Source organism: Cervus elaphus, chromosome 18 (genome assembly GCF_910594005.1).
Source record: "Cervus elaphus chromosome 18, mCerEla1.1, whole genome shotgun sequence".
In the NCBI taxonomy this organism is placed as follows: Eukaryota; Metazoa; Chordata; class Mammalia; order Artiodactyla; family Cervidae; genus Cervus; species Cervus elaphus.
Genome location: NC_057832.1, coordinates 81,607,008 through 81,629,293, shown reverse-complemented (window position 1 = coordinate 81,629,293; position 22,286 = coordinate 81,607,008). Strand labels below are relative to the sequence as shown.

Genomic DNA, 22,286 nt, shown 5'->3' with positions numbered 1-22,286 from the left:
TTAAACCAAAATGATTTTGGTGATGAGATACACTTAGATGCAGAATATATTCCAATGGTGGAAACAGTAGAATTTGCTAATAAATTTGATGTGGAGTGTTAGGTAAAGAGCCATATCAAAGATAACTTCTAAGTGTCTGTCCTGAGCAACTGGATGTGGCTGGGTAGGAAATTAAGATTCCATTTCTAGAACTTCGTGTTTGAGATGTTTCTTAGACATTCAAGTGAAGTTGTCAAAAAAGATAGATATAAGGAGCTCAGCTGAAAAGTCAAGGCTAGGGATATTAATTTGGAACTGATCAACAAACTTTTAATGTTTTATATTTAAGGCCATCCTGTAAGTAGTATCCTGAAAGTGAAAGTCACTCAGTCATGTCCGACTCTTTGCAACCCCATGGGCTAGGGCCTGCCAGGACCCTCTGTTCATGGAATTCTCCAGGCAAGAATACTGGAGTTATAACTGTTCACTTCTCCAGGGGATCTTCCCAACCCAGGAAGTGAACCCAGGTCCCCTGCTTTGCAGGTGGATTCGTAACTGTCTGAGCCACCAGGGAAGCCCAAGAATACTGGAGTGGGTAGCTGATCCCTTCTCCAGGAGATCTTCCTTACCCAGGGATTGAACCAGGATCTCCTGCATTGCTGCTGCTAAGTCGCTTCAGTCGTGTCCGACACTGTGCGACCCCCATAGATGGCAGCCCACCAGGCTCCCCTGTCCCTGGGATTCTCCAGGCAAGGGGTTCTTTACAGGCTGAGCTACCAAGGAAGCCCATTTAAGGCCATAGACTGAAGGAAATCACCTGCAGTGCGACTTTGATAAAGGTGGGGTTCACAAGTTAGTGTCGCTAATTTTATGACATGTAGGTTATATCAGTATTCCTCTTCTGTTATCAGTATTTCCCCCCTTACTTAAGAGAATTTGAGAAGGTTTTTGTGCCTTGCAAATAAGCAATCCCTGACAAAAAGATCCATTATCTTATCTGTATAAATGAGGTAGAGTTTTCAAACCATTTCCATGGAGCCCAGGTTGTCACAGGGGCTTATGAGCAGGGTATGTGTGCGAGTATGTGTGTGATTATGTGTGTGCTTAGTTGCTCAGTCGTGTCCAACTCTTTGCAGGCCCAGGAACTGTAGCCCACCATGCTCCTCTGTCCATGGGACTTTCCAGGCAAGAATACTGGAATGGGTTGCCCTTTCCTACTCCAGGGGATAGGTGTAACAAAAACACATGTCTTCTGGTCCCGTGAGCCCTCTTTTACTGTAACCCCTGTTACATGGCTTTTGTTAGAAATTTTGCTGTTTAAAAGATGAAAATTAAAGCTACTCTTCCAGCTCTTACACTGTATAACGCCACTGTGTAAACCCATTAATGTTTATCTTTTGTGATAGTACAACTTCAAGTTCCAAGGGAGGTCTGAAATCATTTCCTATATCATGTGTCAGGGTGCATGCTGGTCCTTATGGCCAGGTCATCACCAGCCTCAAGCTTAGTTTCCTGATTCTCCTACTCTCAGAAGAGCTTGTCTAGTCAGTCACTTCCTGGTTCAGTCGATGGACAGGAGGGTGCATTTTTTCTAAGAACACCAGCTTTCTCATCATTACTGTTTTGGCACCTATACACTTTTCCCTCTTTCTCTCTCTTCAGTGTTGTTGAGAAATACAAATATTTTGCTGAGGGAGCCTTATTTCAGTGGGGTCATGCCTCCAGGCAAGGGATTAGTGAGCTCAGGTGATCTCACCAGTCTCTTCCAGTTCAATAATTTTATAGCTGCAAGAACTGGCAACTTGTTCTGGGCAGAGTTCAAATGGGCATCCATTAATAATTCTGGGAATGTCACATACTCACTGACAATAAATGTGAGGACCCCTTGACCAGGTGAAGTAATGGAATTAGCTGAGAAGAAGGTACTGGACTTTAGCCTCAGGTCATGTGTAATAGTCACAAGTTGGTAATTTATTAATTTATTCAAGCATAGGATTATTTTCAACAAATAAGAGATCAAATAATTTATTACCTCTTCAAAGGCCTTCTTGAAGACATCTGGAGAAACTGGCATGAAGAAAAGGGGATGTCTAATTAACTAAGTAAAACCTAATGTTAAATCCAAACTGGAAAATTTCTAACACTTTTTTACTTGGAAGACCAGTTTTAGGAAAAGCAGCTATTGCATCTTGTTCCTTTTCTTGGAAAATAAAGTTCTAGAATTAATGTTACCAATTAAATTACATATTTTTATTATTATTTCAAATGTTTAATTTTAGCAGTCCCAAGTTTAATAGGTCATAATTTCTTACAGACTTCCTTAGACATGCGGTCTATAGCCTGAAAATCAGATCATGATCATAAACTTCTTTTTTATTGTCTTTAAACATCATTAAATCCAACTTATTATTACAACAATAAAAAGGCATCATTATAGTAGTTTTTTTTTAAACTGAAGATTATAAGATTCCTATAGAGCAAATACTTCAAGAAAATAAACCCCAGCAGCCTTCATTTTGAGCAGGAAAAGAAGCTCTGAGGAAGAAAGGCACCAGGCCCCTGGCTGGCAGTTTTCTAGATGTTCTTTGTGCTCTAGGGAGACCCTGTGTGACTGTCCTCCGCGACTGTGTTAAAAACTAAACAAAACAAAACCTTATCAAAAGGGCAGGGAAATACCTTACTTTTCCTTCCCACTGCCACAAATTGTATGTCTTTCATAATTATATTTGTGTATAATGAAACAAAAAAACCACATGGAATTTGTTAACAACTATGTTTTGTAAATAGCATACAGTGTACAGAATCCTTACTCTGTTTTCAGTTTGGTTAAAAAAATATGCTCCTCCTGTAGAATTCCTTACCCTGTTTAATGGTATCATCCTGTAGTCTTCCAGGCAAATAGAATCCTAGAAGTCCCATTTTAAATGCCTTCCCCTCCCTCACTCCTCATGGTCCACTGGTCATGAGTTCCTGGAAATTCCATCTTCCTACCATGTTTCATTAGCTCTCCTCTTTTATCCATTCCCTCTGTAACAACCTGTTTGAAAACTTAGGGCCTCTATCTTGGGATACTGCTGTTGTCTCCTTAGATATTCTTCCAGCCTTCTAACTTGCCTTCACCCTTTGTACCACCACTTCCGCTCCTCCCCCAACCCTTAGCAAACCTATCTCCTGGACAGTCTACAAATAAATCTTTCTAAATTACAAATATGATCATGTTAAGTACCCATTTAAAATTTTTCAGTGACCTCCCTAATCCTTGGAGGACAAAGTCCAGATCCCTACCCACTCTGGTATTTCCTTCACCTGCTCTATTCCTGAATGTTAGTCCTTCCAATATGTTTTTCTGCATCATTTTACAGCTCCATGCTGCTTACCATGCTACCTATCTTCCCATTCTAGCTGAAGGACTCTTACTTATAGTTTAAAACCCAGCTCAAATAGTTATTTTAGATCAACCTCACAACTTTGTGACTTGCCCTTTTAAACAGAGGGGGCCATTTCCTCTTTAGTGATACCAGTAAATCTAGAATTCATTGCTTTACTAAGGTTTGTCTTCCTGATGAGACTGTGAGTAGGAAGTAGGTCATTTCTATCTTCATATATCCTCCGTCTAGCACTGGGCCTGGTATATGGGAGATGTTTTATACAATTTCATTGAGTAACAGGAAATCTAAGCTTATACTAGAATATAATATTTATTCTTTTTAAGTCAACTTTTATTGTTTTCTTCTGCTTATAACAATATTAACGAACATTGTTTAAAATTTAGAAAAGATACAAAGAGTTAATGGTCTAGTTTTCAATAGCCCTTGAGTACAAATTGAATCTAGAGGTTTTTGTGTTTTCCTTATAAGGGCCTTGTAGACTTCCTATCTCCTATTACCAGGGATTCTGTCTTTCAGAATAGGTCTGAGGTCACTTATTACCATGGCTAACAGAGAGAGGACTCCAGTAACCAAGCCAGAACTCAGCTGTTGTCCCTACAATGAAATGCTACTTCAGATTGGAACCCTGTCCCAAGCTGTAGCCTCTATGATATCTTAGTGCCAGAAAGGCTGAAACTCAAGTTCTCCCTCTCAGAACTGGAGATGCTAACATTCTGCCATCTTGCAGAATGGGAATGCAGTTGGGAATGCAGGCACTTGACTCCTACAGAGCAGAGCTGGTTGATTGTGGCCTAACACACGTCACACTTAGTTAAATGGTCTTGTAGTTACATCTCTTTGCCACATCTGATTTGAGCCTAGAGCCCTGGATTCCTTTTTCTCTTATGGTGAATTATTTCTCAAGACACTATCGTCTACCCTATTTGCAGTTGTTCACCCTCAACACTGTCTGCAATATGTATCTATATGTCTAAATTCCAATAACATTTAAAATGCAAATTTACAGTCCAGAAGGTGACTTAGCACCCATGTAATAATGAATAATCATCTTTTATAACAGAACAAAATTAGACAGCACATTAAAAAGCAGAGACATAACTTTGCTGACAAAAGTCTGTACAGTTGAAGCTATGGTTTTCCAGGTGGTCCTGTACGAATGTAAGAGTTGGACCATAAAGAAGGGTGAACACTGAAGAATTGATGCTTTCAAACTGTGGTACTAGAGAATTCTTGAGAGTCCCTTGGACAGCAAGGAGATCAAACTAGTCAGTCCTTAAGGAAATCAACCGTGAATATTCCTTGGAAGGACTAATGCTGAAGCTGAAACTCCAATACTTTGGCAGCCTGATGCAAAGAGCTGACTCACTGGAAAAGACCCTGATGTTGGGAAAGATTGAGGGCAGGAGGAGAATGGGGAGATAGAGGATGAGATGGTTGGGTGGCATCACTGACTCAGAGGACATGAGTTTGAGCAAGCCCCAGGAGATAGTGAAGGACAGAGAAGCCTGGCGTGCTGCAGTCCATGGGGTCGTAAAGAGTCAGACACAGCTTAGCAACTATACAGCAACAACAATGGAACAAACAGTTAAAAAAACGGAATTCCACTCAATGAATGTACTAATTGTTTTTCCTAATTTGTACCATTAGCATTTGTTTCCCAGGTGGTTTAGTTGTAAAGAATCTACCTACAGAGCATGAGACAAGTATTCAGTCCCTGGGTCAAGAGGATCCCCCTGGAGAAGGAAATGGCTTCTCACTCTACTATACTTGCCTGGGAAATCCCATGGACAGAGGAACCTGGCAGGCTACAGTCCATGGGGTTGAAGGAGGAAACAGACAGAGCTGGACTCTGTCTTAGGCCAGGCTGCGAACATTAGGCTACAAGCATGGTCACCCTCCCAATGGACTCTGAACTTTGTGCCTGGTGTTTATAGAAATGGCATGCCAATGGAAAACCAGACCCCCTGGATAAAAGAGCCTCAGGGCTTGTTCTTGGATTCTCTGTCACCTAAAAGAATATGCTAATTATCTCTGTAACAGAACAAAGTCGTAAATTCCATTATGTTTATTGGGATATGACCACAGGCCTATTGCTAAATGTCCACTGTTTAACTATCTAGGCTTATGACAAATGAATCATGGGTTAACTTTGATCATATCTCTCTTTTACCTTGTCCAGACTAGTTTCAAGGAATTTGGGGAGGTGGGTTTGAGCAGGTACACTTAGGGTATATAAGGTTTTCACAAAAACTGGTCGGGGTCCTTGGCTACAAGGAGACTCTGCCTTGGGCCCACCATGTAATAAACTGCATTCCACTATCTGCATTGTCCTTCTGAGTGAGTTTGTTTCCCAGAACACGTGGCTACAACAGGGTTGCAGAAGAGTCGGACATGACTTAGCAACTAAACACCACCACCATTAGCATTAGCCCTATTGTCTTTAATCATAATAAATAACTTATCTGTATAAAAGACTAAGTTTATAGTTAATTTTGCCAGTTATGAAAAACCTCTGGTGTATAGTCAGTTGGGTTAGTGAGCCCTGATAGTTGATGTATAGTTTGCTCTGTGAGGATGTGGTTCACGGTCCTCGCAGAGTCCAAGAGCTCTCTGCTTGCTGCACAATAGGCCAGTGAATCTGAAAGGTGAGGTGTTGAGGCAAGGAATATGACTTTATCCAGAAAGCTGGCTGACCAAGAAGATGGTCTCAAAGTAAACATCTTGTTGGGGTCTGGCTGTCAGCATCTTTTATAAAGTCAGAGAGAAAGAAGCAATGAGGAACTAAAGTCCAAAGGCAGAATAGAGAGGGAGAGGCATTGGGGAAGTAAAATGAGTAGAAAGGGAGATGCGGTAGAGAAGAAAAGCGAAAAGGTCTTCAGTCTTGCAAAACATCTCCTGGAAGGGCCAGCCTTTGGAAAGGGTGTGTTAATCTCTTCTTTTTGTTGTAGCTATTCACAGGTGGCACTTCATGGCAAATAGAAGGGAAAACAATGGAAACAGTGAGAGACTTTATTTTTTGGGGCTCCAAAATCACTGCAGATGGTGATAGCAGCCATGAAATTAAAAGGTGCCTGCTCCTTGGAAGAAAAGCTATTAACTTTTTTATCAACCTAGACAGCATATTAAAAAGCAGAGACATTACTTTGCTGACCAAGATCCATCTAGTCAAAGCTATGATTTTTCCAGTAGTCATGTATAGATGTGAGAGTTGGACCATAAAGAAAGCTGAGCACTGAAGAATCAATGCTTTTGAACTGTGGTGTTGGAGAAGACTCCTGAGAGTCCCTTGAACTGCAAGTCCAACCAGTCCATCCTAAAGGAAATCAGTCCTGAATACTCATTGGAAGGACTGATGTTGAAGCTGAAACTCCAGTACTTTGGCTACCTGATATGAGGAGCTGACTCATTGGAAAAGGCTGATGCTGAGAAAGATTGAAGGTGGGAAGAGAAGGGGAGGACAGAGGATGAGATGGTTGGATGGCATCACTGACTCAATGGACATGAATTTGAGCAAGCTCCAGGAGATGGTAAAGGACTGGGTAGCCTGTCATGCTTCAGTCCATGGAGTTGCAAAGAGTTGGACATGGCTGAGTAACTGAACTGACTGAACTGATTCACAGGTGAGCAGAGTCAGAGTGTCTCTCTATGAGCTGAACAAAGGCTCTTTAGTTTAACGGTCAGGCAGAGAGGCAGGGTCCTCTTTGGCAGGACATTATGTATGACTGTAATAATAGAAGCAATGAAAAACAACTCAAAGAAATAGTTTTCAATATGGAGTCGAATTGACAACACTTTGGCCAATGTATTAAAGTTTAAACTGAGTTTTACCTAACTCAGATGTAGAAAATTGAATTTACCTTTTTTCCTGGAAAACCTGAGTTTTATTTTGCCTGGATGTGTATCTGAACTTATTCTGCTGCTTTACTTGTATATTCATAATCCATGTGTTTTTTTGAGATAGGTGTTATATGAATAACATCCAGTTACAGGAAAAGAAGTTTCTTTAACAACAGTCATAAACACTGGATATACTTGTGTGGTAGATTTAGATAACTTTTTTTAAAAAAAATTGAGGTACAGTTGATTTATAATGCTGTACAGAAAGATGATTCAGTTATACAAATATATACATTCTTCTTTAAAAATATTCTTTTCCATTATGGTTTATCATAGGATATTGAATATAGTTCTGTGCTATAGAGTAGGACCTTGTTGATTATTCATTCTATATATAAAAACTTACATCTTTTAATCCCAATCTCCCACTTCATCCCTCCCTCAACTCTCTCCCACTTGGTAATTACCAGTCTGTTCTCTATGTCTGAGTCTGTTTCATAGGTTCATTTGTGTCATAATTTAGATTCCACATACAAGTGATATCATATGATATTTGTCTTTTTATTTCCGACTTACTTCACTTAGTATGATAATCTCTAGCTGTATCCAAGTTTTCCTTTTTTATGGCTGAGTAGTATCCCATTGTATGTAAGTACCATATCTCATCCATTCATCTGTCAATGGATATTTAGGTTGTTTCCATGTCTTGGCTATTGTGAATAGTGCAGCAATTAATACTAGGGTGCATGTATCTTTTTGAGTTATAGTTTTATCTGGATATATGTCCAGCAATGGGATTGCTGGGTAATATGGTAATTCCATTTTTAGTTTTCTGAGGAAACTCCATATCATTTACACAGTGGCTGCACCAACTTACAGTCCCATCAACAGTGGAGGAGAGTTCCTTTTCTCCACACCCTCTCCAGCTTTTGTTATTTGTAGAGGTTTTAATGATGGCCATTCTGACTGGTGTCAGGTGGTACCTCATTGTAGTTTTGATGATGCTCAGCATCTCTCATAATTAGTGATGCTGAGCATCATTTCATGTGCCTACTGGCCATCAGATAGTATCTTTTTTCATGGCTCATGATAACTTTTAAGGAGTATCAGGGACTGATATTTTAAGGCCTTTTATTATTTATAATGTTATGTAGTCTGATAAATCAGATGTGATTATTTTGTTATGCTCAGCTTTACTGAACATAGGGAATGTACTAAAGATTAATTTCTCACTTTGAATCAAATCTGAAAGGAAATACACATATTTCAAACATCACCCATAAACAAAGAGATATGTTAAGATCCTCAAGTGGTCATTTTATTAAACAAATACAAATTTGAAGTGTTTATGATAAAATATATCAATATTGGACAAAAATATGTATAAACAGCAATTCTACAACTGAGAAGACATCTCAGTTTTATTAATTTTGGTGACATCTTCCCAACCATGTCTAATCTTCAGTATCTTCTTCCTCAAGCACGGCAGGAGTAGTATGACTTTGCATATCAGGACAACAATTGGAAGGAAAACAGCTATCATAAAAGTTGGAGGTGTATGCCATACAAACTGTTTTATATCTACCCATTTATTCCAGGCAAAAATCAATGCATGTATTGTACCCAGCAGAAGGGAAACAATTCCTAGCTTGCTCTGCAAAAGAGAAAAAGAATTATCTTGGTGAGAATGGTTCATTAAGAGTTTATTTCATCCTATATCATCTAGATCTGTTATGTTGCTTAGAAATTCTTCCGTTCATCTGTTATTGTCCACTCATCTCTTTCCACTCTTTCTACATGTGGGTAATGCCTTTGTCTCCAGGCTATTTAAGTTGAGAAAATTCACAACCATTCTCCTTTTGGTCTCAGATAATCAATAACACTGTCTTTCCTTTCTCCATACCTTGTTTTTCTCTCTTATGATATTTATTTTATGATGCTCTATCCCCTGTGTATTTGCCTTAATTCTGCTTAATAAGAGACATCTAAACTCAGAAACTCTGTCTTATCATCACAGGATCCCTGTAGAATCAACACAATGATTTGCACATTTTAAGTGCTTAATAAATATTGGCAGGTTGACTGAAGGTCAGTGCAAAATCAACTTGATACTAGTGATCTTTATCAATTATGAAGGCAACTAAAGTGATTCAGTTTGAGCAAACTCCAAGAGATGGTGAGGGGCAGGGAAGCCTGGCAGGCTGCAGTACAGGGGTCATGAAGAGTTAGACAGGACTTGGCTACTGAACATGGGGTCATGAAGAGTTAGACAGGACTTGGCTACTGAACAACAACAAAGTTATTGACTATGATTTTGGTATATTAATACTAAAATGAATGATCTTGGCCTTTGTTTAAAAAATCAAACATTTTTGATAAAGTGGAAAAACACTAACAATTATCTCAATGTTTGAACAAAACAGAGATATGTAGACGTGAAGAAAAATTTTAGCTTGCACTGGGATACTTGGCACCATCCAGATAAAGTTATACAAATAATTGTTCACCTATGTAGTTTTATGGCATTCTGACAATAGTTCTTCTAGATATCTTTTGACTTCTATTCACTTTATGGGAAATATTCACTAGACTGCTAGAATGAATCCAACTCACAATTATTCAGCATTAAGCCCCAGTGAATACAATCAAATAGCTAAGTTTATATTTTTAGATATAAATGTCCAAGGGAAATCATAGAGTAATCAGTTCTTGGATTGTTAATGAAAAGTTTCTAGGTTATTAATTAAAAAATATATGTAATTGGTTGAAGATTAATTTACTAAATTTGTATTGTGTACATATTATGGGCTAGGTCGGAGAAGGCAATGGCAACCCATTCCAGTACTCTTGCCTGGAAAATCCCACGGACGGAGAAGCCTGGTAGGCTACAGTCCATGGGGTCCCGAAGAGTCAGACAAAACTGAGCAACTTCACTTTTACTTTTCACTTTCATGCATTGGAGAAGGAAATGGTGACCCACTCCAGTGTTCTTGCTTGGCGAATCTCAGGGACGGCGGAGCCTGATGGGCTGCCATCTATGGGGTCGCACAGAGTCGGACACAACTGAAGCGACTTAGCAGCAGCAGCAGTATGGGCTAGGTATTGTATCTTGAGTGGAATGGGATGGGTTGTCAAGACATAGCGCTTGACTTTGTAATTAAATCTGTAAAGTGACGCACAGCATATGCGTGCCAGGCAGAGCAATGTAAGAAGAAAGTTATTTAATGAGGAATAGACTATTGGCTATTATTTAATGGCTATCAAGCTAAACCCACAAAATCAGCAATTATTGTGCTTGGAAAACATGGCACCATCTCTAAACCACATTTGAATAATTCAGAGGGAGACATTCTTTCTAGCTTAATCAGATGATTAAGGTGTCTGTTGGAGTATATGCATGGATGTGTAGAAAGGACAGTGAGGATTAGCTGACTTTGTGAGATTTCTAAAGATGTCCACTTGTAAAAGATAGAACATTGTGGTTTAGCATCTTGGCAGTGCTTAGGAATGAATTAAGTTCAGCCTTTTGAATATTGTCAGACATGGATCCCCTTGTGAATTCTGGCACATTGTTCTTTTTAGGGTGTGATCTACCACTAGCAAGTTAACCTCAGTGAATTTGAGATAATTTTTTTTTTTTAGATAATTTTGAATTCCAAGAATATTGAGAAACTTCAAGTGAGTAAGTTACAAAAAAATTAACTTGGAAAAAGAAGCCTTTAAAATAAGATACTAGAACAGATAAAATTCCATAGTTTGGTAGATAAAAACTCTATAGTTCAAGGAGGATAGTACAAAGCCATGTAACTTAAAAGGCATGAATAAAGTCAGAGATAGACAAAATTTTTTTCTATTTTTGGAGAACTAAGTAAACAATATTGAATTTCTAAAACATCAAATTTGTTGTTATTAAATAGATAGCAAATGGTCTAATGAGTTTCAAATGTTAGAAATAATATTTTTCTTTGAGTAATGCCTTTTGTATGTGTCTAAAAAACATTTCCCCTATTTATAAGCAAGAGGGAAAATGACAGAAGAGCACATTTTTAATTGGAACAAGTGTGAGATCTTCGTTATTGGAAAACCATGTTATTTTTTATGGGTTAAAGTCTATATGTGTGCATGCCAAGTCACTTCAGTCATGTCCGACTCTTTGCTACCCTATGGACTGTAGCCTGCTAGGCTCCTCTGTCCATGGGATTCTCCAGACAAGAATACTGGAGTGGATTGCCATGCTCTCCTCCAGGGGATCTTCCCAACCCAGGGATCGACCAAGATTGAACCCGGTCTCTTATGTCTCCTGTCCTAGTGCCACCTGGGAAGCCTATATACTAAAGTCTATACACTTGGTGTCATTATAAGCACAAAAGGATTTACCTTGCTGAGGAGTCAGAGTTATTTTGTATATAATTTACCTGAATATAGTGAAATTCTCTCCATGTCAGAGAATCGCTCACAGATGGAATAGATGTCACAGCCAACAGAGCCAGTATTGCAAGTGCCACGATTCCTAGTGACACATAAATTTCCATTCTCCAAACATCATGTTCAATCCAGGAATCTTCATTATTTTGTTGGACCTAACAGAGGGTGAAAAGAGGAAGGAGAAATATGCAAACAACATTTGTTTCCAGTGTAAGAACCTCCTTCTATGCTCCCTCTACTCTGGAGGACCTGATAACTAGCTGCACTTAGTTGCTCAGTCACGTTCAACTCTTTTCGACCTCAAGGACTGTAGCCCACCAGGCTCCTCTGTCCCTGGGGATTTTCCAGTCAAGAATACTGGAGTGGGTTGCCATGTCAAAGTGGGTTGCCTCCAAGGGATCTTCCCAACCCAGGGATTAAACCCAGGTCTCCCACATTGCAGGCGGATTCTTTACCGTCTGAGCCACCAGGGAAGCACCCTGATAACTAGGGGCCTCCACAAATTTATGATGGTATTTTTTGCATTTCTCTAAGAGAAATGACATAGGCACTATTAACCTCCTTCCTTGAATGCAACATTTATATAATCTGTTTTATTAACTTATATAATAGCTAATGGTTAGAATTGTCATATGTGGTAAAGAAGCAGAAAATACAAAGTTAGCATTAAAAATAAATCTTCTAAGGGTGGTAGAAGATTGAAATGTGGCTCTGTCCATGAACAAAACACGTATTTATGTTGTTAAAGTTGTGAAGTCGCTCAGTCATGTCCGACTCTTTGCGACCCTGTGGACCGTAGCCTGCTAGGCTCCTCTGTCCATGGGATTCTCCAGGCAAGAATACTGGAGTGGGTTGCCGTTTCCTTCTCCAAAGTTGTAGCTTACTATTTTCAGCTTAAAAAACATTCCTCATGTAGAATTATAGAACTGAGCCTAGTGAAGAGTTAAAAAAAATTTTTTTTTAGAACAGAGTACTTTCTTAACACAGGGTTTCAACAGAGGTTTGGGGTACTGATATTAAAATAAGAAAGAATTAATTTGTTAGGAGACTTAGACTTTTAGTTTAATGGTCAGCCATGTCATCCTACCTGTTGATATGCCCAGTTCAGCAACTTATATCTGTAGGACCGCCTCATCGGATAGGATAAACTGTAAATTGCATGTAGTACAGCAAAAAAGAAACTGAGAAGACCAAACTGCTTTCTTGTTACCATCCACCTATCCAACCAATGTGGAAATTTCTTATACTTAGTTCCATTATGAAGCTGCACAACGGCTGCTATCACACCCGGCAAATAAACCAGTGCCAAGAGGGTGATGGAAACCATTGGCAAGACTTTGTTGATGACCAGGATTGGAATTTTATAAAAATACTGTTGATGGGAAGTCACGAAAGGGTGAATTATTTCCCTCAGAAGAGTGTAGAGAAAAGTCAGAGATGATACAATAGCGGCGATTTTAATTGGCAAGCGCCACTTTGGAAAGAGTTTCTGTTTGTGCTGAAGCTCTGGGGGGCAATCAAATTCGTCAAAATGGGTTGTTTGGTGCAAGTGCAAAAGCACAGGTCTTTTCAGCATGCCGAACTCTTCTGAGTCTTTATTCTACAAAGGAAAGAAAATAGACATCTTAAAATTGAACAAAACAATGGGATGTCTCTCAAACTAATTACTTACTGCTCATTGTGCTTATCAGTAAAAAAGGACATTTAGAACCCTACTTTTGTATACTGATTAACTGAAGATGGCATACACTAGGTGGTAATGATCAAAAGTGCACTTAGATATCCTATCTTTGTTGGCTGCTGCTGCTAAGTCGCTTCAGTCACGTCCGACTCTGTGCAATCCCAAAGACGGCAGCCCACCAGGCTCCTCTGTCCCTGGGATTCTCCAGGCAAGAATACTGGAGTGGGTTGCCATTTCCTTCTCCAATGCATGCATGCATGCTAAGTCACTTTAGTCATGTCCAACTCTGTGCGACCATATGGATAGCAGCCCACCAGGCTCCTCTACCCACAGGATTCTCTAGGCAAGATTACTGGAGTGGGTTGCCATTTCCTTCTCTTTGTTGGGGTTCTCCATAATTCCTGTTACTCATTTTTCTTTAAGTCAGAAGAAATACATGCTTCAGATACATTCACTAGATCTCAGACCACTGTGTTTCTATCTTGCAAGCATAAAAGAATGAAATAATGCAACTGGGAAACAAAAACTGAAAAACTAAAAAAAAAAAAAAAATCCAATAATCCTTGGTAAAAATAATAACACTTATAAATTGTCATAGTCATATTTGTTTTATAATTTTTATGGTTACTGGACAACTCTCTGTGAAGATCTGAAGAATGAATTCTTCATTCATTCAAGTACAAAGGACCAGGAATAATACAGTCATTACTATTAGATAAAAACATGTAATTTGCATCATGTAGTCTTTTTTAAAGATTAATTTCTATTGGAGTGTAGTTGATTTACAATGTTGTGTCAGTTTCTGCTGCATAGCAAAGCAAATCAGTTATACATATACACATACCCACTCTTTTTCTGATTCTTTCCCCAAATAGGTCATTACCGAGTATTGAGCAGAGTTCTCTATGCTGTACAGTAGGTTTTTATTAGTTATCTATTTTATATTTGGTAGTGTGTATATGTCAAGCCCAGTCTCCCAATTTATCCCTCTCTCCCATCCTATAGACTTATAGTCACAAAATGTTTCATTTGTATAAGTACTGACAGATAAATTGTTAAATGGTACAAAGACGATGTAAGGAGTTAAATCCCACAGGGATGATCTATTTCCTGAGAAAGTTATATTTCTTTACCCAGTTGCATTTATAGGTAGCCATCGATTCAAAAGTGTATGTTTAGTTTGTCACTTCCACAACTGCCTGATATAGCAGCAAATTTTAAAAAAACAAAATAGAAACATATCAGTGTTTCATATTGTTACTTTATGAATAAATTTTTCACTCAATATGTTATTCCTAATTTCTCAGAGCTCTGTATACAGACCTATAACATTTTAATGCTCAAAATGATGTTACTGATTATCTTATTTCCTCACTTTCTGCAGAGTAACTTTAATTCACTTAGTTCTGTATCATTTTTCATGTTTAAAAATGACCTCTTGTCATTTGACTTTTACTTTCAGTAATAAATCACAGCTACATCCAGTAATTTCTCCAATTACTCCATTTAGAAGGGAGCTGAGCTTGATGTAGATTCTGCCATCTCTGCAGGTTAAAATAGTCCACTGAGATCAATTTTCTGGTTAAGGGTGAAGAATTATGGGACAGCAACAAGACAGTTCACTTGAAAAATGAAAATGATTTTATGCACATTTTAGACACTATCTACTTGTACTACTTAATTTTTCTCTATTAAGATAACTAAGATAAAATAAATACTTTCTGTTAAAACTGTAGTTGATATCAGTTGGAAGGGTAAAAAGTTTGGAACCACTCATTAAGCAGTTTGAAACCACTCATTTTCCACCACTCATTAAGTCAGTAAGTTAGTAAAAAGCATTTAATCTTGATGTGGGGTAAAAGTGTGACAGATGATTCTTATTCCAAAATTGAATTTCTTTGGTTAAATAGTGAATCGTCAATTAACTTGATGATCTCTTGGTAAGATGCCATGGTGCCTATGAAAAAGCACATTTGTGAAACTACTGTTATATGGGCGTTGATGACTTGTTCAAAAAACTTAGACCCACAGAATGTTAGAAAGAATTGGAGGGCCTTGGAGATGATCTGGTCCAACTCTCTCACTTTATAGATAAACCAAGACCCAGGGTTTTCAGCGACTTATTCAAGGTTATTTGGCTAAGTTCATGACCATCAAGGTACAACATTTCTTATAGCCCACACTGCCCTTTACCCATCACAATATCAGTACCAGGAATCACAGCAAAGGGTGAAAATCACTTATTTATAACATTAGGAGATACTGAACAGCATTTGAATTATTTATAGATTTTAATTATTATTTTACCAAATAATCATCTTCTAGATTTCTCCTAGGCTTCATTTTCCAAAGGTCTTCTTGGTTTGTGATGTCTTGTCTGCTCTCCATTAATTCTATAAAATAGTATGACTTCAGCCACCTATGAAAATAAAAATTACTGTCTTTATGTCTATGCTATTTATGATATTAATGTTTGATAGGGAAATGTGAAAAATTAACTCATATGAGGGCTAGTGTGACAAAATACAGTTTAAAATACAGTGACTGAGTGACTCATTTAACCTCACATTATAATCTAAAAATTCAAACAAGTGCTCTTGTGTCAATAGTAAGTGTATTTTTTTGTCCAGCTATCAGTGCAATAAATGACCCAGGTATCTATATGAAATTCAAAGAGTCAGATATTGCCTTTTATTTTAGGAGACTTTAACTTCAGGTGTTCATTTGGAGGAAAGTTAATTCCCCTCAAAGATAAATAGAATTGGGAATGCAGTTTTTCAAGAGTAACAATATTGTCAACGGTGGTTAGAGTTTGATGATATAGGATTATATTTCAGGAAGCTCTATTTTAATAGATTTTTGGGTTGACATGAATCTGAAACAATAGTAAAAACAATTTTATGGGTATATGTATTATTAGTTTCAGAAAACAAACAGAATAGACAGTCTAGTAAAGTGAACCCTAATAGCACCATGAAGGACTGAAATGTTGTATCTTTAGAGTGCCATTTTCCCATTGGAGTTACAGACATGGTTTTGTTGCAAGACATGCATTGCTAGTATTTTTCCAGTGGGGTTGTTGAGATGTATTCAATCACTGACATGTCCACTCTCCTGGTTAGCCCCAAGGAAATTATTTTGTCACACTTCCTATCAGATAAAAGATGCCGAATGAATTATGGACGGAGGTTTGTGACACTGTACAGGAAACAGGGATCAAGACCATCCCCAAGAAAAAGAAATGCAAAAAAGCAAAATGGCTGTTTGAGGAGGCCTTACAAATAGCTGTGAAAAGAAGAGATGTGAAAAGCAAGGGAGAAAAGGAAAGATATATCCATTTGAATGCAGAGTTCCAAAGAATAGCAAGGAGAGATAAGAAAGCTTTCCTCGGCGATCAATGCAAAGAAATAGAGGAAAACAATAGAATGGGAAAGACTAGAGGTCTCTTCAAGAAAATTAGAGATACCAAGGGAACATTTCACGCAAAGATGGGCTCAATAAAGGACAGAAATGGTATGGATCTAACAGAAGCAGAAGGTATTAAGAAGAGGTGGCAAGAATACACAGAAGAACTATACAAAAAAGATCTTCAGGACCCAGTTAATCACAATGGTGTGATCACTCACCTAGAGCCAGACATCCTAGAATGTGAAGTTAAGTGGGCCTTAGGAAGCATCATTATGAACAAGCTAGTGAAGATGATGGGATTCCAGTTGGGCTATTTCATATCCTAAAAGATGATGCTGTGAAAGTGTTGCACTCAATATGCCAGCAAATTTGGAAAACGCAGCAGTGGCCACAGGACTGGAAAAGGTCAGTTTTCATTCCAGTCCCAAAGAAAGGCAAAGCCAAAGAATACTCAAACTAACTGCACAGTTGCATTCATCTCACCAGCTAGTAAAGTAATGCTCAAAATTCTCCAAGCCAGGCTTCAACAGTACCTGAACCGTGAACTTCCAGATGTTCAAGCTGGTTGTAGAAAAGGCAGAGGAACCAGAGATCAAATTGCCAACATCCGCTGGATCATTGAAAAAGCAAGAGAGTTCCAGAAAAATATCTATTTCTGCTTTATTGACTATGCCAAAGCCTTTGACTGTGTGGATCACAACAAACTCTGGAATATTCTGAAAGAGATGGGAGTACCAGACCACCTGACCTGCCTCTTAAGAACTCTGTATGCAGGTCAGGAAGCAACAGTTAGAACTGGACATGGAACAACAGACTGGTTCCAAATCGGGAAAGGAGTACGTCAAGGCTGTATATTGTCACCCTGCTTATTTAACTTATACGCAGAGTACATCATGAGAAATGCTGGGCTGGATGAAGCACAAGCTGGAATCAAGATTGCCAGGAGAAATATCAATAACCTCAGAAATTCAGATGACACCACCTGTATGGCAGAAAGTGGAGAGGAACTACAGAGCCTCTTGATGAAAGTGAAAGAGGAGAGTGAAAAAGTTGGCTTAAAGCTCAACATTCAGAAAACTAAGATCATGGCATCTGGCCCTATCACTTCATGGCAAATAGATGGGGAAACAGTGGAAAGAGTGGCAGACTTTATTTTTTGGGGGGCTCCAAAATCACTGCAGATGGTGATTGCAGCCATGAAATTAAAAGACTCTTACTCCTTGAAAGGAAAGTTATGGCCAATCTAGACAGCATATTAAAAAGCAGAGACATTACTTTGCCGGCAAAGGTACATTTAGTCAAAGCTTTGGTTTTTCCAGTAGTCATGTATGGATGTGAGAGCTGGACCATAAAGAAAGCTGAGCACCGAAGAATTGATGCTTTTGAAATGTGGTGTTGGAGAAGACTCTTGAGAGTCCCTTGGACTGCAAGGAGATCCACCCAGTCCATCCTAAAGGAGATCAGTCCTGGGTGTTCATTGGAAGGGCTGATGTTGAAGCTGAAACTCCAATACTTTGGCCACTTGATGCGAAGAGCTGACTCATTGGAAAAGACCCTGATGCTGGGAAAGATTGAAGACAGGAGGAGAAGGGGAGGACAAAGGATGAGATGGTTGGATGGTATCATCGACTCAATGGGCATGAGTTTGAGTAAACGCCAGGAGTTGGTGATGGACAGGGAGGCCTGGCGTGCTGCAGCCCATGGGGTCTGAACTGAACTGAATTGAACTTTCTTTAACACCCTTCGCAGATCCTCACATGGGCTTGATGTAAGATTTTTTAGGAAAGGGAAACATATAATGTCACAATATTATTCACTGTTTTATTAGTTCTAAATTTATTTCCATAGGAATATATCACCAATTTGTCCATTATGAAATTCAATAAGAAAACAGATTAGCTATTCAACCATTTGACTGATAGAAACATTCCAAGTGTTTCTGAATTTTGTTTTTGTTGTTTAGTCGCTAAGTCATGGCTGACTCTTTTGTGAGCCCCTGGACTACACCCTTCTAGGCTCATCTGTTCATGGGATTTTAGACCACTTGTCATACTTTATTAAGTGGAAAGTTGTTTCCAGTAGTTTAAAACACATCAAAACTTTCTCCAACTTAAGAAAAATTATTTGTTTTTATTTTTTAGCTGTGCTGAGCAGCATGTGGGATCTTAGTTCCCCAACCAGGGGTCAAATTTGGATCCCCTGCATTGGAAACACAGAGTCTTAACCACTGGACCACTGGGGAGGTCCCCATTCTCCAACTTTTAGAGGTTTGAGCTTCACAAAGAATAAAGAGGAGCCGTCTTTACGTAATGCACCTTTGTTGAAGTGCTCTGAGAACATTTTCCATATTTTGTTTCTTTCAAAATTTCACAATATTCCTGCTGAAATTATTTGTTTTGGTCTACCCACATTTTTTTCTCCACTTATGTTTATGATCTAAAACACATTTCCTATCCAAAGAAATGCCCTCTTTGGCCACAGACGTGGGCATGTGACTCAGTCTTGATTAATGACAGTCCTCAATTCTATTCATCACACTGATTATTTGGGGGATGGTACACATCTCTATTTGAGCCAAATAGAGTCCTTCTCTGAAACATTTATATTTGGAAGTGGAAGATAAATAGAAGATGTCTTTAACATTTTGTTATATTGGGATGATACAAGCCTATCATGCCTTCTGCATGCTGAAAGGAAGAAGGTATCTTCAACAGGACAGAAGAAAGCCAACACACAGAAGTCTAGGCAACAAATGGGGACAAACACAGAAGAGTCCTGGCATATTCAAGTATTTAGAGTCTCTGAAACCAGATCCTGAATTTTTTGGTTACACAAGCCAATACATTACCTATTTTGCTTGTTAGTTTGAGTTAGGTATGTATCACTGGCAGTTGAAAGAGTTTCGAGTAAAGCATATGGCAATCATCAAGTATCCATGAATGCAAATCTATGACTGACAATAAGGGAGGAAAAGGAGAAAAGAGATTTCATGTCTGCTCTGGGGCAGTTTATAGTCTATTTCCTTAAGAAGTATTATTCCAAATCATTTGGTGATCTAACCAACACTATTATTGTGGTAATTTGGGAGTTTGTATGTGACTAGGAATACAAGGTCTATCTATTGTAATCAAAGACAAATAATTCACTATGTTTAGAAGATGTTTTAACTGTGAGTTTCAGGATGGTAAAGATTTTAACATACAAATCTATACTTATTCAATATTAAGTCATTAACCATACTGTGAGCAAGGTAGGCAGTGGGAATATAAAGTTAAATGAGATGGAGACTCTGCTTTCAAAAACCTCAAAGTTTAGGAGACAAGGCAGACATTTCAATAGCTGACTACACGGTAGTGCAATGTACTGGAAAGGAAGACAAAATTTTATGGACAGAAGGAGGCATGAGAAGGGTGAGGGCTGTCATCTGGCCTGGCCTTGGGGCATCTAGCAAGCTGGCAGTATTTGTTAATTGAGAGCCACTGAGTACAGAATCTGGGTGAAAAGCCGGAGTGGCCCTGGGGAGGTATCCAGCTGTTCATCTGTGAGGTAGGAAGACCATGTGGAAGAGCAAAGGAAAACCCAGGCAGCAAGGGAGCTTGTGGACTGTGAGGCCCACAGTCCACTCTGTACCCTGAAGCCAAGAAAATAAAATATCAGTCAAATAAAATATGGTGCTTTCCCTCACACATTAACCAAATATATAATTTAAGTTCTACAATAAGATTTTTTCATCAACAAAAACAACAGGAAACAGCACAGTATTCAGATGTTAGGAACTCCAGAATTTGATCCATTAAAACCCGAAGTGTATTTCTTTCATCACCATTAAAACCCAAAGCGTATTTCTGATGTGACTGTTCCATTTTGCTGTACCAGGATCTGACGTTCCTGCTAAGTAATTTTTTTCTTTTTTTTTTCCTGCTAAATATTAACACAGCCCAACTGACTTATGTTAATGTCAAAGAATTTAGAATATGAAGAAACTCAATGACTGTGATACATCGTGAGTTTCGTTGCATTTCCAAACCTCCTATCTATACTTTCAACTGCAAACTATGTATTTAACTATGTAAACGGGAGATTTTTTTCCCCAATGGGCTGTGTTGTTAGGCATTGCTTCCTCCCTGTGCTTAACATTCTGTGCTAAATGAGTGAACTTTTACTAAATGAAGAAGAAAAAATTTTTAAAAAAAGAACACAGTCGGGAATTTGGAAGTGTTGGTAAATTTTATGTCTACAAACTTCTTCCAGTGGTTTTGACCTCTGACAAATATAAAGCCTTGATTGACTATTTGGAGGGAATTTGAACCCAAAGCGGATCCTGAGAGTCAGACTAATGTTCCCAGGACTTAAAAACTTTCTGTTACAGGAACCCTGAAGACAAATTGCACGATTTTAAGTGCTATATACCAATCATTCATCAATGCTATACAAACTCGTGACGCTTTTGCCAAGTTGGAAAACTTGACATCAGAGCCCGACCTTAGGACAGACTTAACAACTCATCATATCCCCTGAGTCCCCAGCGAGAAGGCTTTTCTGTGAGTCCCCGTCTGCCAGCCCCTGGACCGGCCTCAATGGAGCAGTGTGCTCTGCGGAGAGTTCGCTGGAAGGCAGCGAGTCCCGAAGCGCCGCACAAGGGGCAAATTGAGCTGTGCTCGCCCACAGGCGTCGCCGCCCGAGTCCTGGGACGGATCGCAACCCGCTACACCCCTCGCGAGGCTGGGAGCCGGCGCCCGGCCTCGCAGGGACACCCAGAGACAGGGAGCAAGGCGAACCAGAACGATTCAAGGCACTCACCCGCTTCTCGGCGTGACCTGATGGTAAGTTGCGGCCGCAGCGCCTGCCCGGAGGTGCCAGCCAGCCGCACGCGGCGCCCGTGCTTCCAGAGAGCTAGCCTGGGCTCCCGGGGCAGACCCCGCCTCCTTGTCAACTGCCCGTCCAGCGCCACCTGCCGGCGCCCGGCGTCGCCAGGCTCCTGCTTAACTGGACGGTCCTGGGAGGTCCCAGAGCCCAGTTTAGGTTTTTTCCCTACCGAGCCATCCGGCCACTCCCGATTTTCAGAGAGCCCGGTCCTCTGCCTGAGGTTGGCTCCGCGCCCCCTCGATCCTCGATTTTCTTTCCTTTCCTTTACCTTCCTTCTCTCCGTCCCTCTCTCCCTTCTCCTCGCCTTTCTTTAATGAATGCTTTATCGAGCATTCATACAGTTCTTTAAAACAGTGGTTCTCAAAACTAACATAAATCCCCCGGCTGTATGCACCCGCGCCCGCATACAGGCTCAGTAGCTTAATCGTGTCCAACTCGTCATGACCCCATGGACTGTAGCCTCCTACGTTCCTCTATTAGTGGAATTTTCCAGGCAAGAATGCTGGAGTGGGTTGCCATTTCTTTCTCCAGGGATCTTCCCTACCCAGGGATCAAACCCACGTCTCTGGAGGCTCCTGCATTAGCAAGCAGATTCTTTACCACTGAGCCGTCTGGGAAGCCATGTATCTCCTGTTCAGTTCAGTTCAGTTCAGTCGCTCAGTCGTGTCTGACTCTTTGCGACCCCATAAATTGCAGCACGC

General features: G+C 39.5%; 1 protein-coding gene across 1 annotated transcript; it reads right to left on the bottom strand.

Annotated features, from left to right (window-relative positions):
* Window positions 1-8,497: 8,497 nt before the first annotated feature.
* STEAP1 (STEAP family member 1) lies at window positions 8,498-21,674 on the bottom strand. The gene is made up of 5 exons (XM_043873305.1): window positions 21,520-21,674; window positions 15,619-15,730; window positions 12,718-13,230; window positions 11,621-11,785; window positions 8,498-8,859 (listed from the first exon to the last, which is right to left on the bottom strand). Exons 2-5 carry the CDS (start codon window positions 15,697-15,699, stop codon window positions 8,602-8,604), a joined length of 1,017 nt encoding a protein of 338 aa, XP_043729240.1. The 5' UTR covers window positions 15,700-15,730; window positions 21,520-21,674; the 3' UTR covers window positions 8,498-8,601.
* Between the last annotated feature and the right edge of the window lie 612 nt (window positions 21,675-22,286).